Here is a 21,106-nt window from a genome sequence, read left to right as displayed (position 1 = left end):
CCGGCCAGAGTGGAGGCCCCAGGCCGCTAGCACAGGTGGAAGGCTGGGGCCCGGGGGCGGGTGCTCTGCCGGGGGCTCCTCCGCGCTTCTCTCGTAAGTTCTCTGTGCCCCAAGAACTCGAGGTTGTGCCTTGCTCTCGGCGGCCGTGTCCTCCTCCTGGCGTGGCTCCGTCCCAGGGCGCGGGTGGGTGTGGTGAATGTGGGTGTGTCAGCGTGGCAGCCAGGTGGAAGCAGGGCACGTAGCAGGCCAGGCCACAGGCTTGCAGCTCTCTGAGGGCGTGCCTGGCCCCCTCTCCAGGGACTGCGCAGGCAGCCCGTCCACCCCAATGGAGTTCCCACGGACGCTTCTGCTCATGGTCCAAGGCTGTGTCGTGTGGTCATTCTCGCCCTCCCTTTTCCTCTCTCCCCCTGCCCCCTCCAAGAAGTACTGACTGGTCTCCTCTATCGTGTTTGCTGATCCACAGTGTTGGGCACAACTCTGACGTTTCTTAAAAAAAAAAAAAAAAATTTAAAAAAATGCCGAAAACCAGCGATTGTGGTGTGGGGCGGGTGGAGGTGGCTGGCGGAGGTGGTGTCTGGGCGTGCAGGGCCCCTTCCTGCTGTCTCACCCCGTGTTTCCCTGCGAGTGGACGTGCCCAGCTGTCCCCCCAGGCCTCTCCTCAGTGGGCGGCCCAGGCTGGGCTCCAGCAGGCGGGCAGGGGAGGTCTGGGCAAGGCGCTGCCGTCGGCTGTCAATAAACAGCAGGAAACAGAGGTGCCTGGCTCACTTTTTGGGGGCACATGTGTTGGGTGAGATGGGACTGCAGAGGCCAGCAGCTCGGGTGTGACGAGTTGCCTCCTAGCAGGGAGGGGAGGCCCTGGAGTGGGCCAAAGTCCTGGGGTCCACCAGAGGAAACCGCCCGATGCCCCTCGACTCACAGCAGCCAGTGCCTGTGCACACCAACCTCAAGGCCACACACAGCCCCCTTGTCCCGAGGAGCTGTCCCCACTCACAGCCACAGTCTGTGGAGCGTTTATTTCAACCAGGAAGTAACCAAATCTACGTACAGTCTAAAAACAGTAGAAAAGGTGAGTAAAAAGGCCCTCGCTCCATCTAGGGTGGGGATGGAGGGTGGGCCGGGGCAAGCGTCGTACCTGGCACCCAGAGATGGGCTGGGCAGCGAGGACAGTGCCAAGTAGAGGGAGGCTCACCGAGCATGGGGCAGGGAGGGCACTACCCAGCTGCCAGAGCCTGTCTACCTGTGCCCACGGGGCAGGCAGAAACCCCGAGACCACCCCATGTGGCCAGCCTGGCTCAGAAAGCTCCAGGGCTGGTTCACGGGAAACCACGGCCTGGCCTGGATCCTGTTAGCAAGTCCAAACCTGCAGAGAAAGGGCTGCTTCACCAGGGTGTCCTGCGGCCAGCTGCCCTGCCCCAGCCACACCTGCCACACATACCTGCCCTCCACCACTTTGTGCTGGGGCTGCCAGCTCATCCCCACCCCTGCTCCATCCTGCGCAGCCCCTTTGAATGGCCCGAGCCACGGGCACTGACCTTCACAGTGCTATCCACAGCCCCTGAGAAGAGTCGGCCCCGGGACACAGCCAGCGCGGTGACACTGCCCTGGTGACGCAGCAGGGTCTGCGTGCAGATCATGTTGTCCATACTCCAGACCTGGGGGCACATGGGACGTGAGGATCCGCCGGAGCTCAGCTGCCAGCCCTCTGAGCCTCCTGCCACCGCCAGGCCAGCACGCACCCTGAGGGACCGGTCGTAGGATGCACTGAAGACTTTGGTCTGATCTGGCGTCGAGATGACTGCCAGGGCATACACGGTGCCCACGTGGCCCGTGAGGGTCCGCACCTGCTCCTTGGACTCAATGTCCCACACCTGGGAGGGGTGGGCACAGGCAGGTCAAAGACACTGATCAAGGCGGGGGAGACGGGGCCACAGTCTGGCCCTGCACCCAGGTGCCCAGGCCTTACGTGGATGAGGTTCTCATAGGTGCCACAGACAATGTGGTGATTTGTCACAGCAATGGAGTAGACGCTGCCACCAGACGTCTGCAGGACGTGGATGCATTCAAGGTTTCGGATGTCCCAGATCTATGAGTAATCGTGGGCCAGTTGGTCCCAGGCCAGGTGCTTCACGCCCAGGGCCCCTGCATCCCCAGGGCTTCAGCACCTCTGGGCAGCCCACCCACCCAGCCAGGGCATGTGCGAAGCTAGGAACAGGACAGATGGAGCCCCAGGTGCTGGCCTGGGAAGTGCTGGTAGGGGGCAAGGCCCTGTGGCCACCAGGTGTGCCCAGGCGCACCTTGATTGTCTGGTAGGAGCCGCTGTACAGGTAGCTCTGGGCAGCCACCAGGGCCCGCACCCAGTGGTTGAGGCCCGTGAGCTCCTTCTTCAACTTCAGCTCAGTGCCCACGATGTCCCAGACCTGCAGGGATTGCTGCAATTGTGGGCTGGGCAGGCAAGGGATGCCTCAGTGACTCACACATGCAGGCACACCCTCCACCCGTACCTTGATGGCCTTCAGGGAGCCGCTGAAGAGCATGTTGTGTGAGGAGACCAGCGTGCACACCGGGTTGTCATGGGCCCGGATGGTGTTCACCTTTTGCAGGTTCTGGATGTCCCACACCTGATTGGGGAAGGACCGGAAGCCTCAGGGCACCAAGCCCTGCCACCTGGAGTCTGGAGTCTGGAGCCCAGACGGGGAGAAACACATCCCTGGGGCACCTACATACTGGGGCGGGCCTGGGCCGCCTCCTGCCCACCCGCCTGTAGGCCCAACTCACAATGATGGTGCAGTCTGCAGAGCCGCTGTAGAGTTTGCACCTGGGGAAGCAGAGACAACGTGTCAAGGTGGGAGAAGCTGTGTCCCTACTGACACCGCCCTGGCAGGGACCAAGGTCCATGGCAGCCATCAGGAACCAGCAGCATGGCCCAGGGCCAAGGCCACTGCTGTGTCCCTAAGCGTCAGCCTATTTTCCAATCTCCACATGGGAACCTTGGAAGGGGTGGGCCAGCCCCTGATGCCTGCCTGGAAAGCATGTGACAGCGAGCCGGGAGGTAATTACCCACCCGTTAGCCCTGAGTCAATCCCAGGGCCAGCTGCTGGCAGTCAAGCTGCCGCCTCCCGAAAGCGAGCATCTCTCATGCACACGCTTACTTGCTCACTCCCACAAAGCCTCACGACAGCAGGCAGGAGGCAGGCAGGCCACCTGGAGGCAAGAAGGTGGCCAAGGTAGTTGCTCCGTAGTCTCTATGCCCTGGCTCTGGCTGCAGGCCGGGGAGAGCTGAGCTCCTGCCTTCACCCCCTGAGGTCCCCCCTATCTTCTGGTTGGGCAAGGTGCACCGGGGCCAGGACAAGGTTCTGCTGGGAGGCTGGCTGTGCCAGGTATTGGGAACACACAACTTTGGAGATGGTGCAGGCCACACAAGGGCCCACACACTGCTACCCAGGGAACCAGTGCTGCTCCGGGTGGAGGGTGCCCTACAGGTGGGGCACACACATAGCTACACAGGCTCGAGCTCATGGCCCATGGCCCATGGGGTGGCAGTGCCACGTCTCCTGTCCTGGGAATCACTGATCACACATGTGCCTGGACTCACCCCTGGATGCAGAGAGCCAGCACGATGCCATCATGGCCCTCCAGTGTCTTCTGGCACTTGTAGGTGGTACATGTGTCCCATACCTGCAGAGACCAGGGCCACAGTGGGTCCCAGCAAGGTCAGCCCAGTGTCAAGGGGCAGCATGACAGGTATGAGTAAGGGAGCCCCGCCCATGGGAGAAAGCCCTCACCCGGAAGGTCCCACCCATAGGCAGGCTGGCAGTGCCAGGCATGCAGCAGTGCCCAGCCCAGCCAGGCTGCAGAGACTGAGGTAGGACCCTGCCCACCTTGATGGTCTTGTCAGAGGAGCCGCTGAAGAGCAGGTCACCCATGGAGTAGACGCAGAGACACCACACAGGGCCCTGGTGGCCCACAAAGGTCCCTTTGCACTTGAAGATCTGCTGAGGGTCGTAGGCTGCAGAGATGGGGGCAGTGGGTGAAGGCCCAGGAGGGGCCCGGGGGGAGGGCAGGTGGGAGCCGCGGCGGGTCCATACTCACAGCCTAGGATGCCCATGTTCAGCCGAGCATTGATATGGGACAGCTCGTCCTGCAGGGCCAAGAGCAGGGCAGAGGGCAGGTGGGCAGGGCTGCTGTGGGGCCAGTGCAGCTTCTCTGCCCCTGCTGCCCTGGGCCAGGGGTGGGCAGGGGCGACAGCAGCCCCTGTCACACACAGACCCCTGATCTTGACTGGTGGGGCCAAGGCCAGGGGAGGCCTCCCTGCCAGGGCCGCCAGCCTCCCCGGGTCTCACAACCCAGCCCCTGCAGCCCCGCCCACTCACGTTTAACATGGATGCGTCCCGCCGGAACTCCATGAGGTCCTCGCTGAGCTTGCTCTGGTTTTCGTCCAGGACGTCTGAGTAGCAGGAGGAGAGGGAGTGTCACTGGTGCCCGGAGCAGTGGCCAGGCCCCCGCCTGCCCCGGTGCCCACCCTCACCAAACTTGAGCTCCAGGCTCTTCTCTAGCTGGTCGATCTTCTCTGAGAGCTTTCCCAGCATGGAGCGCAGGAAGGCGATCTCCTGGTCCTTCTGGGCCAGCGCCACGTGCATCTCGTGGAAGCGGTCGTCTGTCTGCTGCAGAAACTCCTTCAGGCCCTCGAAGCGGCAAGTCTCCAGGTGGGTCTCGTAAGTGTCCTGGTTCCCGATGAACGTGCACCTGCGGGGACAGGACAGCTGCCTGCCTGGTGGGTCCCTGGCAGTGCCTCCCCATCCCCAAGAATCCCCCTCAAATGCTCCAGCCCTGTGGCCGCTGCACCCCAGGTCCAGCTGCCCCCACCCACACCTGCCGTCCTGCCCCTCCTCCCCACTCAGCTACCCGGGGGCTGCTTCACAAGTGAGGTCCCATCACGTCACCCCCGCGGAGCTCTTCAAGGGGTCCTCCCTTCCTGAGGATAAAACCCACGCTCCTTGGCAGCCTCCCTGCCCTGAAGAACTGGGCTCCTGCCTCTCCCCCCACCCCCGCCTCCCTCTCCAAAGCTCTCAACCCCAGCATTTGCTCAAATCCGCCCATGCCAGGCTGGCTGCGGGAGCGTCCATGCCTGCCTTCCTGGACGCCCTCGGCTCCCCCTCTGTGTTTCCAGGGCCTTGGGCCTCAGAGAAGATTATAGACTGCGGTGTGGCCCCAGCTCCGGCCTACCTCCCTGGGGCCAGCAAGCGGGCAGCTCTCAGCAGAGCCTGTGGAGGGCCTGCGCCCACCCCCGCCCGCCCCCGCCCGCCCCCCACTCACCCGTACTTGGAGTGGGGGCATTTGATGTGCTCACACTCCTTGAGGTGGGCCTCCAGGTTCATCCTGAGCAGCGGGGGGCAGCTGGGGTTGTTGGGACACCGCACAGGCCTGTAGTCACAGCTGCCCTCATGGTCCCTGTGCCAGGGCGGGATGCGGGGAGGCCTCAGCCAGAGCCCTGAGAGGCAGCCCCCAGGGAGGCAGAGGTGCCCAGGGAGGGGCACTTACTTCCGGGCGCTGAGCTTGATGGTGAAGGGGCACCCTCGGGGGTCCACCTCAAAGATGGGGGGCTTCCCGCCGCCCGCTACCCGGCAGCCGTGCCGGCAGTGGATGAAGAGCTCCCCGATCTGCTCGGCCACCGCGATGTTGTTCACCACCACGGTCAGTTTGACGTTGTCCACAGGACACTTCTCTGGGAGAGGAGGGCGTGCTGACCCTCACGGCCTGCCTGGCACACGCTCCCTCACCCGGGTGGGCATGAGCCTCTAACGGGGGCCAGATCTGTCCATATGCCCCTCTGAGGTGCACAACGTGGGAACGGGGGCACAGGTGGGCCACCAAGGAGCAGCAGGTGCTGAGGGAGTGTCACCTGTGACACTCAGCTGTGCCCGGAAAAGTGTGGGGTGGGGCCAAGAGAGCAGAGGGCAGAGTGTGGAGAGGCAGGCAGGAGCGGGCGCCACGCGGGAGGACAACAGCCTCACCAGTGAGAAAGGCCTCCCGAGAGGGTGCCAGCCCTGGCCTGGGGAGCCTTGGCCCACACCCACTGTGGGGGTCTCTGAGTCTGGACACACTGGAATTTGGGGTGTCCCCACTCTGCTCATGGAGGTCCTGAGCCTCAGCCTGAGCATCCCCAGGTCTGCTGCAGCCCCATCCCAACCCCAGCAGAGGCCAAACAGGCCCGGATGCCGTGCAGGGGACAAGGGAGAAGCCGCCCGCCTCTGCTCGGCAGCCAGGGGCACCGTCAGTGCCAGGTCTGGGCCGGGGCACGAGCCTACCTGATTTCAAGGCACATCTTCTACAGAACGTGTGCTGTGGAGGCAAAAGGTGGACTTGACGGTAGCCGCAGGGTCCTTTTTTTCCCAAGTCCATGGCCATGGCAGCCACAGGCCTCACTGTACCCCAGGCCCAGTGCAGCCAGAACAGGCCTTGACCAAGGCCAGGGCGCCACAGCCCTGGCCCCCGAGAGCCCTGGGGTCCTGTGGGGGCCTCCGGCAGCAGAGGGACTGGGAAGGGCGGCGGGCTCACCCCACACGTGGTGATCACGGGGTCTTTGAAGACACTGCAGCAGAGCTGACAGCACAGCTTCACCGAGGGCTGCTCCGCAAACACCAGTGGCTCCTGGAACCCAGCGGGAAAGGCAGGCGATGGCGGGAGGCCACCCTCAGCTCCGCCACCACCCAGGCACCCAGGTGCTGTCGCTCCAGGCTTGGCTGTCCTCTGAGGACGGGGTCATGTCCTGAGAAAGGCCTGCTTAGAGCTGGGGGGCTTGATCGGGGCCCAGGAGGGAGAGCGAGGTCTGTGGCCCCAGAGGCAGGGCCCAACCCCAGAAGATGAGTCCAGCTGCCCAGTCTTGGCTGCCCTCGCCCACCTCCTTCCTGGGGTGAGACTAGAAAGGGCCCCGCTGGAGCCCCGTGCTTCCCGCTGCCAGTTCCCAGGCAGCCCTGAGAAGGCGGAGTGGAGGAACATGCCCAGGGGACCCGGCCTGGTCCCTCGAGTCCCCACCACGGACCAGCAAGCCCTGCAGTTCCTGTCAGGCCCCAGCCGCCCTCTCCTTGTGAGCTGGGCTGGCATGGAGGAGGGGGAAGGTGCCTCCGTGCCACTGCTGCGGTGACAGCCCTGGAAGCCGCTCTGCGCCGAGTCCCCCACACCTACCGGCTCCTCCTCCTCCTCGGGCAGTGAGAATGTGGAGCGCAGAGACATGCTGGACTCTGAGTGCAGGGAGCGGACGGAGATGGCGGAGTCGGAGCGGCGGGGAGTGCTGATGGGGGGCTACGTGGAGGGAGAGTCGCCTGTCAGGGGGCTCCGCACGGGGTCAGAGCCTCGGGGAGGACGGAACCCAGCCCGGCGGAAGCGGGAGGGCAGCAGCACCCCTGGGGCCACCCCGGTCCCCGCGGGTGCTCTCCTCGTCTACAGGGGCTGTGGGTGGGTGTGGGGAGCTGATGCAACCCAGGTCCCTGCCTGCCCGCCTGGGCGGCCTGGGCTGGGGTGCTGGGCTGCCCGCTCACGCCTGCCACCTCTCTTTGTGTAAATGGAGAGACTTCCTGCTATTCAATTCCACATACCCGGGCTGCTTCCTGCTTCCCGTGAGGGAATGTGGGCCGTGAGGGGGCACCTCCACCAGCCAATCCTGGGCAGCCGAGGCCGTGACCGCAGGATGGAAGGGCCAGGAATGCTGGCAGGGAGCGACGGCTGGGCTCCAGGTGCCCCCTGGGCCCGGCTGCTTGTTTGGCCTTGCTGGTGGGGGACACCAGGCCCAGCTGGGAGGCTCAGAGGGAAGGCAGGGCCAGGCCCCCAGAGAACCTCGGCTGAGCTTCCCGAGGGCAGGAGTGAGGGCCACAGGTGCCTGCCTCTGGCTGAGCCACCGACAAGGGAGCCTGGGGGAGGGGCAGACACTGTCCCTTCCTCCCCTCTGGCCTGGAAACCTCCAGAAGTTTCCAAGAGCCACACTGCCCAAGGCTTCTCTCCCGGCGCTCTGACTGCAGAGGGGCCCAGCCTCAGCACATGGCCACCTGGGGCCCTGCTGCTGCTCTGCCGAGCCTCTGGCCCCCTTCCCTTCCCGGCAGCCTGGGTATGAAACCCACAGAGCGCAGAGGCGAACCAGTCCCAAGGCCGGCGGGGGGCATTGTGTGCCATGTGCCCACCTCCCTTCAGGTCCCAAGGGCCTGTCTGCATGGAAACAGCACATGGGGAGCAGAAGGGAGTCACAGAAGGTGAGTCACAAGGCCCCACGGCAGCAGGGGGAGCCCCAGGGGCGGGAGCAGAGCAGGAGCTGGCACGGGAACCACGCTCCCCGGCCTGCCCACTGCTACCCCAGAGTCTCCTACCCTCTTGGGTGTGGGGGCTGACAGCAGGCAGGCCTGGGGGACGGGGGGAGGGCAGGAGGGGGACTCCCTGTGTGGGCCTATCAGCAAACAGAGAAGGTACCCGCCTCTCTTGAAAGCCACCGTGACCCATGGGGATAGCAGGGGATTATGGGAACCACAGGCATGGCGGACTTGTGGCCTTCGGGTTGTGGAGACTGAGGCAGGCAGAGGCCCAGGGGACGCGGCCCAGACATACCCAACTCGCCCTCGGCCTAGCACAGCGCCCGGCACACAGGTGTGTTTGTTCAATTAATTAAAAACTTCTTTTCTGGCCGAGCAAGGTGGCTCACACTTGTAATCCCAGCACTTTGGGAGGCCGAGTTGGGGGCGGATCACCTGAGGTCGGGAGTTCGAGACCAGCCTGACCAACATGGAGAAACCCTGTTTCTACTAATTCAAAATTAGCCGGGAGTGGTGGTGCAGGCCTGTAATCCCAGCTACTCGGGAGGCTGAGGCAGGACAGTCACTTAAACCCGGGAGGCGGAGGTTGTGGTGAGCCGAGATCATGCCATTGCACTCCAGCCTGGGCAGCAAGAGCAAAAGTCCGTCTCAAAAAAAAGAAAAAGGAAAAAAGAAAAGGCCTCGGTCCCAAGAGGGCCAGCAGGGCCGCCACACCTGGTGTCCAAGCACTGGAGAGAGGCAGCTGTCAGGGAGGCCCCACACGCCCGCACCCCCCACTGGGCCAGTCCTTCATGCCCAGGGCAGAGTTGGCCTCTGTCCCCTGGGTAGGCCCAGAGCCCAGCAATGAGCACCATTGACCAGGATGGCAGGGAATGGCCACTGAGACCCTGGCCACAGAGCTCAGGTACCAGCAGCCGACTGCCCTGAACCTTTCTGCACCTCACACAGCCAGCAACAGGGAATTCTCTGGCTCCCCCAGCACTTGGCGCAGGTTCCGCAGCCCCCACCCCATTGCCTCTGGTGTCCCCACAGCTTAGGTCCACACACCTTTCCCCTCCCTCCTCTCATCAGGACCCCTCCTCAAACCCTGCCTGGACCCAGCAACCCCGCTCATTTCCTAACCAGCAGCAAAGCAAGCTTTCAAAGCATGTATTTTATTGTGTTATCCTCCTGACTGAACTTTCTGTGGCTTCCACCTCCCTTAAGATGGAGCCAAATATGCCTCATCCTGGCCTGCAGGTGCCAGACCCTCTGACCCAGCTGCCCTCACTGGCTGCCCCCTGCCACCCACAGTCCAGCCACAGGAGCTTCCTTTCTCACAGACTTGCCATGTCTGCCGAGGCCTCAGGGTATCCACAGGTGCTGTTCCTCTCCTGTGCCTCACCAGCTCACTGTCAGCGACTCTTGGGACCTGGTCCCCGAGGAGGGAGGGTGGGGGGAGGCTGAGGCTCACACGGGCTTCTGGGGGTAGGGACCTACCATGCTGTCCTCCTCGTCCCGCGGGGAGTAGGCAAGGGTGCTGGAGGAGGAGGGTGTCCTGCAGTGCTGCTTGTAGGTGCTGGTCCCGTCAGCTGCAAAGCAAGAGGGCTGGTGTCTGAGTGGGGGCTCCCTCAGCAGATGTGGGGGAGGTGGGGCCTGTGCTGGACACCTGGCCCTGTGGGTCCCCTGTAGCTCACAGCCCTCCCCAGGGCCAGGTAGGCAGGAAAGCATGCAGGGATGGCACAGGGGAAGCTTGGGTTCCCTCTCAAGGTCAAACCAGTGCCAGGAGTGTGGACGCTGGGCTCGGTCTACGTCTGGACAGTCCCAGTGCTGAGCCTGGCAGCCCCTGCCCCAGCCCTGCCTACCCGAGGCAGGGTTTTCTTTCAGGGCCTCTGCAAGCTCCCCAGCACCCCAGCTTGAGCCAGCTGAGGCCCATGGCCAACACGGAGCCATCACTCTGAAGGCCGCCTGGCAGCAGCTGGGGGTGCCATTTTATTTGCCTCTTGAGGCGCCTCGGCCAGGTGAGTTCCCCGACAGCCTCCACTCACAGAGGGGGAAGCTGAGGTCGAGGTGTGGGGCTGGGATGCAGAAGGGCCAGGACCGCATCCTGGTGTCCCTGGCACAGCCAGGACCAGGAAGTGGCCCCAGCCTTGGTGGCCTCCTCTGGCGCAGGAGCTGAAGTGCCCTCCCTCCTCCTGCCCATACGTCACCCCAGCTTGGCCAGGGCCAGAGGGCAGGGCTACCCTGGGAGGGGCCGGTCAGTCCACGTGGGAGCCAGAGAGAGACACCTCTTGGACTCAGGACCAGCCAGGCTCGGATGTCACAACAAGTCCTGGGCTCGAGATCGAGGCCTCGAGAGGCTGCCGTGTGACTGGGCCTCGGTTTCCCCATCTGTCGTGAGGGGCCGGGTGAGGCACCTGTGGCCACCCTGCTGCCTGGCTCTGCCCATCCCTGCCGCCGAGGGGCCAGGCACAGCAGCCGTGCCCTGCCCCATCCTGGGCACCTTCCGCCGTGTGACATGGGCCATGGGGCTTCTAAGGGTAGATGAAAAGGCACCACTTTTGGGGGGGTAGGATTAGAAAAAAAAAAAAAGAGGGCCCCTGGAGAGCCCCTGAGGGGATCACCAGCAGCAAAGAGGCGCTACTGTGAGCAGGTGTCCTTGGCGGCCCTGTGACACCCAAGGCCAGGTTTATCAGAGCAATTAAAAAGCTAATTAACAGCCAGTGTGCTTCTACAAAGGGCAGAGTGCCAGAAAGGAGAGAGAACAAAGTTGCCCCAGAGACCCCCGCCCGGAACGAGGGTCCCAGGCCCTGCACCTCGGGAAGAAGGCACTGCGACTTCCACATGGTCTCCCTGAGCACGGTGCTTGCGTTCAAAGCGCAGCACTCTGGTTCTTAGGGGATAGGACTGAGAAGCAGCAGGGAAGCTTCAGGTTTCCGTCGTGTATCCCGCTCAGTGGTCATGTGCAGGTGAAGATTTATTGGGCTTGGCTTGCTGGCTCGTGCCTATAATTCCAGCACTGTGGGAGGCCGAGGCAGGAGGATCACTTGAGCCCAGGAATTTGAGACCATCCTGGGCAACATGGTGAGACCTCATCTCTACCAAACATAAAAAAATTAGCCAGGTGTGGTGGTGCCTGTGGTCCCAGCTGCCTGGGAGGCTGAGGTGGCAGGATTGATCCCAGGAGGCACAGGTTGCAGTGAGCCAAGATCGCGCCACTGCACTGCAACCTGGGTGACAGAGTGACACTCATCTCAGAAAAACAAACCAGACTTATGGATCTCTTCCACTGTCTCTCTATTTTCCTATTAATATTTTACAACTGCAGCACTGTTACTGAAGCCCTAGGGCCAAACTCAAGAGAAGGCCTCCAGGCACACAGGACCTTTCAGAGGCTGGCCAGGAGCCTGAGACTGGGGACAAGCTGGGGGTCACTGTGACAAGGGACAGGGCTATGTGGCGGTGCTGGAGATGTCAGGGCAGCCTCCCTAGAGGGGATGAAGAGGGCAGGGAGAGAGGGCACAGCACAGTCACCGAGGTGCAAGGAGCAGGACACCCGACTCCTGTCCAGTGGGGAGGCCCAGGGCTGAGAGGCTGTGAGGACACAGGCTGGGGTGTGAGGCTGCCTGTGCCCAGCACTGGCACCCAACACCAGCTCACTGGGAAGCGCCCTTCAATCCTTAGCAGGGTGGGCGTGGGGGTGCCCCAGATATTCCCAGCCTGGGCTGGCTTTGGCTTAAGGGCTCACCTTTTGTGATGGTGGTGACGGCCGAAAAGGCGGGTCCGAAGGTCGTTTCCATTCTGGTCTAGAGGGAGGATGGAGGAGACCTGGCCTCATTCCCGGACAGAAGGAGGACATGCACATGTGGAGCCCACTCACACGCTTAACCATGCAACCAGGCCACGCCACACAGCACTCACACGCCTAACACGCAACCAAGCCATGCCACGCAGCACCCACACGCTTAACCACGCAACCAGGCCACGCCATGCAGCACTCACGCTTAACCACGCAACCAGGCCACGCCACACAGCACTCACACACTTAACCACGCAACCAGGTCACGCCACGCAGCACCCACACGCTTAATACGCAATCAGGCCATGCCACGCAGCACTCACACGCCTAACACGCAACCAGGCCACGCCACGCCACGCAGCACTCACACGCTTAACCACGCAACCAGGCCACGCCACGCAGCACTCACACGCTTAACCACGCAACCAGGCCACGCCAAGCAGCACCCACGCGCTTAACCAGGCCAGGCCACGCAGCACTCACCCGCTTAACACGCAACCAGGCCATGCCACGCAGCACCAGGCCATGCCACGCAGCACTCACACACTTAACACGCAACCAGGCCACGGCACACAGCACTCACATGCCTAACACGCAACCAGGCCATGCCACGAAGCACTCACACACTTAACAGGCAACCAGGCCACGCCACACAGCACTTACAGGCCTAACACGCAACCAGGCCACGCCACGCAGCACTCACATGCTTAACCATGCAACCAGGCCATGCCACGCAGCACTCACATGCCTAACACGTGACCAGGCCGTGCCATGCAGCACTCACACACCCCAACCACACAGACACACACACACACACACACACACACACACACACACACACCAGCTCCCCCGAGACCCAAGCGCGGGACGGGACTGCATTGGGAGCTCTGCAGGCAGCACCAGATCCCTGGGGCATGCCGGGGGTCCTGGGGATGTTGGGCTTGCAGAGGAGCAGACCCTTACCCTTGGGGCACACCCTTACCCCTGTGGTGACGTCTGGGGTGGGAAGATTGCTGGGCCCCCCGGAGAAGCGGTTGTAGCGGGCACTCTTGCCTGAGTTCATGCTCTAGAGAGGCATCTAGGGTCCTTGGGCAGCATCTCCTGTGGGTGGAGCACAAATGAGGGGCTTGAGAGATGGAGCCCAGGCCCCTGTGAGCCAGACGGGCTGCTGCAAGTGTGCAGACCTGCTCTGGGCCACCGTGGGGCCACCGCAGCCACCTTCCACCACCAGTGCCGGTTCAGGTAGGCCTCTAGGAGGAAAAGGTCCTGCACCCCGATCCCAGGCATGCAGAGGCCCGGGCAGACAGGCGGCTCTGCGTCACCGTCCCTCAAGGCTTAGCCCTTCTGAGCTCCTGAAGAGCCCATCCAGCTCTTCCCCAAGGTGGAGGGACCCCTGCCTGGCTCGCTCTACTCCCCTGGGTCCTGAGTCACAGCCCGTCACCTCCAGGCTGAATGTCCCTGGGGCCAAGGCTGGGCCTTGGTGGGTAGGCCCAGGGTGTGGCCCACGTGGCGGGACCCAGTCACACAGGGACCAGCCAAGGCAAGGTGAATGTGTTTCCTGCCACAGCAGGTGCGGTCAGGACCCAGCCAGCACCAGGCAGCAGAGGGGAAGACACCAGCCACACCCCAGAGAAAGAACATGCGGGGTGAGTCACCGGAGCCCAACTCCGCACAAACCGCACTGCATGGAAAAAAGCGCAGGAGAGAGACGAGCCCGCCCCTGGAAGCCGCGCAGGTCACCCACACTCCCAGCCACGCCACAGGGGCTCAGGGGCTGGTGGGTGGGGGCAGGGAGAAGGCATTCGGGAATCACCCTCCCCAGAAGAGAGGGGCTGGTGGGCCTGGGGGAGACGTGGCCCCTCTGTGGGTGCTGGGAGTGCTGGCCAGGCCCAGGGACACCTGCAGGGGAAGGTAGACATTAGAGGGAAAAAGAGACCCAGCCAACAGGTCACACCCAGGACAGAGCTCGGGGAAAGGTCTGTCCGTGCCGGATGACGCCCACTCTCCCCCCGTGAGGCACCAGGCTCTGTCAGCAGGCGCCCCTCCTCCCGAGCAGGTCCCACTTTCAGGACCTGGGCAGCCCGGAAGCCAGGAGCCTGGCAAAGTGCAGCTGGGACAGCCCTGTCTCCTGCTGGCTGTGGATAGAGCTGCCGAGCCCCGGCTTGAAGCTGAGCTCCCTGTGGGGAAGAAGGCCACACGCCGAGGACTCCCGCCCCGGGCCCACCGGCACTGTCCACCTCAAGGCCCATGCGCAGCACCCCATGAGGACACACCACGGGCTCAGCTCCCAAGGCAGGAGCCTTCAGAACAAGCTTTGCTCTGGGGGCAGTGCAGCAGCAGAGAGCCCACTCCTGCGGCCCTGCTCTCGCCCTGGGGAAGCCGGGCTGCAGACCAAGGCCCCAGGGGCCTGAGAGGAGCAGGACAGTCCCAGTCCCAGGCCAAAGTGGCGGAGCTGGTCTCTGCCCCCAACCAGTGGGAGCACAGCTCAGGGGGAATCACTGAGCCCAGCTGGCTCCAGTACCTCCTCCATCAGTCCCTCCTGACTGGGCCCCTCTGGCAATGCCCGCCCTGCATGCGCCTTCAAGACGCCACCACCGTGGCCACAGTCTGGCCTGGGGTCGCCGAGCCCGGCCTACAGGTATGCGGGGAGGGGCTGGCTCTCAAGCCCTTGCAGGGAGGGGCTGGCTCTCAAGCCCTTGGTTCCCTGCACCTGAGCTCCTGGGCTGTCTACCACTCCTGCTGTCTCCACTCCCCTTGTCTAGGCTGCCCAGGCCCACCTGTCCCTTCCAATGCCACCTGGAAGGCCACCCACCCTGGAGCCACTCAGCCTTCAGGACTCGGGCTCAACCCAACATCTCAGCCCCTGCAGTTGGCAGTGCCACGAGCTACCTGGCCCCACCTGATCTGTGTGTCCCATGGTCTCGGGAGATGGGGCCTGGCCAAAGCCTCCCTCGGCCTCTCCCAGGCCCCACTGCGACTTGAGGGGCTTGGCCCTGTGTGACCTACACTAGGCTCTCGGGGGACTTCTCTTGTGGAAGAGGCAGGGGCTCCTGAGTGTAGGCAGTGCCACACACCTGCAGCCAGGCTCAGAGGAGTCAGCCCTGGGACAGAGGTGTGGTCGTGGTGTGTCTAGAAGGCTGCTCTGCCCTGGCACACGCCTATCCCGTCTCTAGCAGCTCCCGGCAGGAAGGTCGGGGAGAGCTGGCCAGGGCTTGCGTTTTGCCATCGTGCTTGGGGTGAGGTAAGGCTGGGGTAAGGCCCCGATAGCCTGAACCTCAGGGCTCCACGACTCGGCACGGGAGGTTCAGCCCTTTTGGGAGCCCCAGGTTGGCTCCTGCCCTATGGGAGCAGGGAGGGGATCACCGGGCAGCCGGTGGGAGACACTGACCTGCATTTTACAAACCCAGCAGCTCCCTGCACTGCAAGCTTCCGGGGCCTCAGGGCCAGCTGCGAGCCCTGCCAGTGATGCCTGCCCAGGGGCCCGGTGGCCGGGACCCCAGCAGACACTCCCCCAGGATGGGTCGGGCTGGCCTCAGTGCCTGTTGCTCACAGTCTGGGAGAGCAAGTGTCTGGCTTCCCCCTCACTCTGAAGTGAGGTGAAGAGAAAGGCACACAGGGCAACGTGCAAATCAGCCAGAAAGTCTCAGCTGGCTGACAGCAGCCAGGCCACGGGGACACCACCACAGGATCTGTGGGGTGTGCACAAGACCCCACTGAGCGCCAGCTGAGCGGGGCGGAGGGAGGGAAGGGGCAGAGGGAGGGAGGGGGGGGAGGGAAGAAGGGGGCAGAGGGAGGAGGGTGGAGGGAGGGGCAGAGGGATGCGGATACTCTGCACAGGAGGCTGCTTCCCAGTTCACTCGGGTTCAGTGTTAAGCCCCAGCCAGGGACAGGGAGGTGCAGTGTTAAGCCCCAGCCAGGGACAGGGAGGTGGGCGGGACCCCGGGGCTGGAGGCCAGGGAACGTTTGTGTCCCGCCCTGAGGCAGGATCCATCCCCCGCACCTCGGAATTGAGCAAGATGCCCAAGGCCGCCCCTCAGCCCAGTCCCCAGGGGCTGGGTTTTGCAGTAACAGTTTCCCCAGTAGGGAGAGGACCCCTTGGGCCACAACTGGGAAGCACAATAGCTCGGCATCCCCCATGGCTGAGAGGCTGTCCTGGGGGTGTGCCCTGGTCCCCTAGAGGGAGAGTGCCTCTTTCCCCACCCCACAGTCATCGAGGCTGGGGGGCAGCCAGGCAGGAAGTTGTCAACCAGAGTGAGAATTCCCCTCCAATTCTCTGGCCTCTCTGCCCTCCAGTTCCCAGTGCTGGGGAAGTGGGGGTGTGTTCCATAGAATCAGAGACTCTTTCCAAACTGGGAAAAGCCATGGGGGCAGCTACGGGCTGAGAAAGGGCTTTCCCCATCAGCCCCCCTGCCCCTCCCTTCCATGTCCCCACCACACCCGCCCGTCCACACCGCCCGCCCGTCCACCTGTCCACACCTCCTGCCCGTCCACACCGCCTGCCCGAGCACCGCCTGCCCGTCCACATTGCCCATGCTGGATGCTCCAGGGGGACTGGATCTTTGAAAGAGAAAAGTGCTTGAGGAAGCGCAGCATCCACCCTGGGGAAGGCCAGTGCTGACCTTCAGGGACGAGGTGCATGGGTCAGCGCTGTGCAGAGGGGAAGGGCAGGATTGGCCCCCACCGTCCCCTCCACCCGGGGCCAACGCAGCGCTGCCCCTCCCTGACCTCACCTGAATCTGGGATTCAGGCCCAGGGTCTTTGTCCACCCCACATTCACATAGGAGGGATGCCGGGGCCCTGGGGGCACCCACTGCGCAATAAGGAAGCGCAAGTCTTCCTCAGCTCCTCTCTGCCTCCACCCCAGCCCCTCTTCGGCAAATCTCTCAGGAGCCCCTCCCTAGCTCCCACAAGCTGGGCTTAGAGGGCTCTGCTGGGGCATCGCCCTGGGGGCATGTGGGTCCCCTGAACATGTGTGGGGCGCGAGCCCTGGGTGGGTGTGCCTGTGAGGGCTGCAACTGCCCTGAGAGGAGCCTGGGACGGCTCCAGAAGCCTCCGCCCCGCCTGCCACAGGGCTGTGTGTGGCCGGCTGGCTGGACTGCGGCCAGAGCTCTGAGCATGGCCCCTGGCATCATAGAGCCTGCCCAGGGCACCCACAGACTGCCCGTCCCAGCCCAGCCCCTGCCTCAGCCCCCTGGCCCAAGCCCAGGCTGCTAAATTTCTACAGAAACAGGCTTGGTTGCCATAGCAAAGCCACACGCACTTCCGCCGCTGTTCCCTGACGTCCCTTAGAACGTTTTTTCCATCCCAAATAGGCAGGGTGTGACGTCGAAGGCTCCTGGGGTGTCCCTGGCGTCTGTCTGCCTTGGTCCTCAGGATCCCCTCAGAACCCCAGCAGGCCCTGGTCTGAGGCCGGCTTGGCCCCCCTTCCCCCTTGCCTGTCCCTGCCCCCAACACCCACAGCCCCAGCTCTGCAGAGGCCTCTGAACTCCTCCCCTAGCTCTGCTCCTACTGCATCCACTCAGCCTCCAGGCCAGTCTTGACCTGGCCAAGCCTCTCCAGTGTCCATAGCGCCCTCTGCTCCAGGGAGGGGGTCCCCCCAGCTTGGCCAAGGCTTTACCCCAACTTCACAGTAAGGATGCCTTTTGCTGCCCCCCGACCCCTTGGGGGCTGGCAACATCTCTCAGTCCTTTTTAACCCCGTATCTCATGTCTGTCTATTGTGTGGGACCTGGCCCAGTCGAGGGGAAGTCCAGAGGGCTTCCTGGAAGATGAGGCTGCTGGGATCCAGAGTGGGGAGGGTATCCTGGGGCACAGGAAGAGACCCCAGCTTCACAGCCCTGGGCTGGGGAGTGCATTCCCGGCTCTCACCCAAGTCAAGTGGGCCTCAGACTCTCAGAAACAGGTCGTGAGCTTTGCCCACGAGCCAAGGGTGGCAGTGTCCGCCCCCGCGAGCCCATGCTTCCCAGTCCCACGCTGTGTTCTCATTTGCTTCCTGTGTGGCTCCGTCTCCCGAGCTCCCTCCTTCCTTCTGCCCTGCAGCAGCAGGGAGCTGACACAAACACTGGCCATATCTGGGCCCGAAGAGGCAACAGGAATGTGAGGGCAGAGACCACCGACCCACTCAGTCACCCAGCGCCCTCATGCCAGCATGCCACCGCACTGCCACCTCCTTTCCCCCACCGTCCCACGGCCCTCAGTAGTGGCCCTCTGCGTCGCTGCCCCCCACTTCCTACCTGGGTGCTTCGGGGGTTGGGTCACCTCCACCCCGAGTTTCCAGGCAGCCAGCCTCCTCCAGCTGGGTGAGGGTGTCTGGGTCTACACGTGACCAGCCCCAGCCTCCAGTGCCCAGTTTCCCCTTTCACCTGCCCCACCTGGCTGCACCCTCCTCCTCCAGGGAGCAAGGCTGGGGACAGGAGGGGATCTGTCAAAGACTAAGGGGTTGGTGGGTCCCTCTCCACAGGTTCCTCCCGCATGAGCCATGCATAGGGCCTGGTGAAGTCCTCGGTGCCCACCCACCGAGAAGGCCAGACCGAGACGCAGCCAACAGCTCTCGGCCCTCCCCACATGCCCTCCCTGACCCCGCAGGGTGTCCATCCAGGAGATGCTGTGACACCGTGGTCAAGGCCACGGGCACTGGGCTCAGACAGAGCTGGGTTCAAATTCCACTTCTGCCACTTCACAGCTGTGTACCTGCCCTCCCGGCCTTGGGCTTCCTGAAAAGCGGAAGAGCCAGACCCTTGTCTGGAAGGAGCGGAGAGAAGATGTACCCGTCAAGAGTGAAGGCACCCGAGACAGCAGCTCCTCTGCTGAGTGGACTATGGAGGCTGAGAGGCCGGCCCAGGGACACAGCCAGCAGGCTGTGCCGCGGTGACCAGAGTCCCATTCCTTCTGCTTCGTCCACGGCTGCCACACATCCAGGAGCCCCGGCAGCACCTGAGCCAGTCCCGTGCCAAGCTGGGGAGCGGCTGCATCCCAGAGCCAGGCTGCCCATGCCTCCTGGCCAGGAGGCTCTTCAACTGCATCTTCCTCCTTTCCCCAAACTGCTAATTCGTTGTCCGACCAGCTGGCCGAGAGTCACACTAACCACGGGGCGCCAGGCCCCATGCAGGAGGGTGGGGACATGTGATGGCTGAACACGAATCTGACCCGCGAGGAGCTAGAAGCCTGGTGGGGGACACAGGCAGACAGAGGGGCAGGAGCCCCACCAATCGCCAGTCTGCCAAAGGCACTTTTCAGTGGGTGCCAAAGACCCTGAACTTTTCCATTCACTTCCAGAAATATTGTGACACTCGGCCCCAGTGGACCACGGTGGAAGTCACTTCACCAGAGACCCTCAGGTTGGGGCGTCAGGTTGGGGAGCCGACTCCCAGCCCCTCCCCTCCTTTGGCCAGGCTGCCCATACCACTGCTACCCCTCAGGACATGGGGCCCAAGGCTTCCACAGAGAACTATGAATGCCCAGAACAGTGAAGTCAGGATATTCACAACAGAGAGGCACAAGGAAGGGGTCTAGGAAGGGAGAGGCCCAAAGAGAAGGAATGAGGAAGAGGGAGGCTCCTCACTTGGCGAGGGCTAGGGGGCCTGTGTGTGCCCAGGAAGGGGTCTGAGGAGTAGTGAGAAAGGTGGGCAGACAGGCTGGGCGGCATGAAATTCCTGAGCAAGCGAGCAGCCCCTCACCCCCAAGAGCAGGGTGGGCTCTGGCAGGCCCCTGCCCCTGGACTCCAGACTCAACCCCAGCTGACCACTCTGGCCTGGCTCAAGACAACCATATCTTAACAGCAGGACCCCAGTAGGGACTAGGAGACGATGGCCTAGCCTCCCTCTCTCCTGCTTCCCCAGTGAACTCCAAAGTCTGTGGTCCACACACCGTTAGAAAGCTCTTTACTGGACCTAGATCGGACCGCCTCTCCAGCGCTTCCTCAACCCCAAGTCATTTGCCAACACAATAACCCCCGCCCCACCCCCGCCATGCAGCCTGTGAACCTGGCCCGGCCTCATCAACTTCACCTCTCCACTTGCCAGTGCTTGCTGGGGTGCGTCAGGCCCCTTCTCACCCCAGGCCTATGTACATCTGGCTCCCTCTGCTTGGAATGCTCCTCCTGCATGTCCTGGGACTGGCTGCTTCTCCATCAGGCCTTTGGCTAACGGTAGCGCCGCCCCTACCCCCGGCAGTACTCACTTTTTCAGCACCCTCTTTCTTTCTTTCACAGCACATACCGCCGCTCCCCGATTTTAACTATCTATTGTCAATCCCACCACCCTGTCTGTCTAGATCGGGGATGGGGGGGTAGTTCCGCAGGAGATATTTGCCAATGCATGGAGACATTTGTTATCGCAATTGAGGAAGGGGTGGTGTTTACTGGTATCTAGCGGCCAGGAGCCAGGCAGGCTGCTCCACATCCTACAATGTACAGGGGAGCCCCTCGCAGCAAAGAGCGACCCGGGCCGCGTGGTCGATGGTGCGGAAGTTGGGGAACCCTGCAGCAGATGCCGAGCACAGGAGAACTGGGACCGTGTTCTCCGCAGTCTCCCGGCGCCCAGAACAGTGCCTGGCACCCGGGAGTCTCGGGGAATGCAGGAAGAAGGAATGAGTAAAGAACGCGCGAGAACACGACGGAGCGAGGGACGCACTACTGACAGGCGGACGGACAGCGACGCGGACCCCGACCCCGACCGTCTCAGCCCCGCGGACCCCGACCCCGACCGTCTCAGCCCCGCCCCCTCCGCCCCGGCCCGACCCCTCGCCTCGCCTCGCCTCGATCGCGACGCGCCCGATCCCGCCCCACCGCGCGGTCCCGAGGCGCGAGCCCCGGGCCGGGCGCGCCGCGGGGACACTCACCCGCCCGCGGCCGCCCGGGAGCGGCAGCGCCGCCAGACCTCTTCATGATGCCCCCTCGGCCGCCGGCCGGGAAAGGGACTAGACGCGCGAGCCGGAAGCGCTAGGCCGCTGCGCCCGCCGGGACGTGTAGTTCCCCGCCTCTCGGGGCCCGGGCGGCTGCCTCACGCGCGGCATTTCCGAAACTACGACTTCCGGCG

The 21,106-nt window shown here is 63.6% G+C and overlaps 1 protein-coding gene across 2 annotated transcripts; it reads right to left on the bottom strand.

The window, feature by feature from the left end:
• Positions 1 to 492: 492 nt before the first annotated feature.
• TRAF7 (TNF receptor associated factor 7) lies at positions 493 to 21,065 on the bottom strand. 2 transcript variants are annotated; one of them, XR_009211757.1, is made up of 22 exons: positions 20,910 to 21,065; positions 13,055 to 13,173; positions 12,022 to 12,079; positions 9,774 to 9,865; positions 7,183 to 7,299; positions 6,556 to 6,648; positions 6,306 to 6,339; positions 5,539 to 5,722; positions 5,314 to 5,448; positions 4,526 to 4,743; positions 4,371 to 4,444; positions 4,090 to 4,138; positions 3,879 to 4,006; positions 3,593 to 3,675; positions 2,776 to 2,815; positions 2,502 to 2,618; positions 2,295 to 2,417; positions 1,964 to 2,083; positions 1,737 to 1,868; positions 1,533 to 1,652; positions 1,133 to 1,360; positions 493 to 1,048 (listed from the first exon to the last, which is right to left on the bottom strand). XR_009211757.1 is itself a non-coding variant. In XM_032145067.2 (21 exons), exons 2-21 carry the CDS (start codon positions 13,133 to 13,135, stop codon positions 1,346 to 1,348), a joined length of 2,013 nt encoding a protein of 670 aa, XP_032000958.1. In that variant the 5' UTR covers positions 13,136 to 13,173; positions 20,910 to 21,065; the 3' UTR covers positions 493 to 1,345. The 2 variants fall into 2 exon arrangements, 1 of the variants encoding a protein (XP_032000958.1); XM_032145067.2 differs by having other exon boundaries at positions 493 to 1,360.
• Between the last annotated feature and the right edge of the window lie 41 nt (positions 21,066 to 21,106).

The sequence above is a fragment of the Hylobates moloch genome, unplaced genomic scaffold (assembly GCF_009828535.3).
Source record: "Hylobates moloch isolate HMO894 unplaced genomic scaffold, HMol_V3 SCAFFOLD_23, whole genome shotgun sequence".
NCBI lineage: Eukaryota > Metazoa > Chordata > Mammalia > Primates > Hylobatidae > Hylobates > Hylobates moloch.
This window is presented reverse-complemented; position numbering and strand designations above follow the sequence as displayed.

Coding starts and splice junctions, on each gene's coding strand:
- TRAF7 (XM_032145067.2), bottom strand. CDS start 13,135: ATGAACTCAGGCAAGAGTGCCCGCTACAACCGCTTCTCCGGGGGGCCC. Junction 3,676..3,878: donor CCTCTGACAAGACCATCAAG/GTGGGCAGGGTC, acceptor TGGTCTCTGCAG/GTATGGGACACATGTACCAC. Junction 2,418..2,501: donor GCTCCCTGAAGGCCATCAAG/GTACGGGTGGAG, acceptor CAATCCCTGCAG/GTCTGGGACATCGTGGGCAC.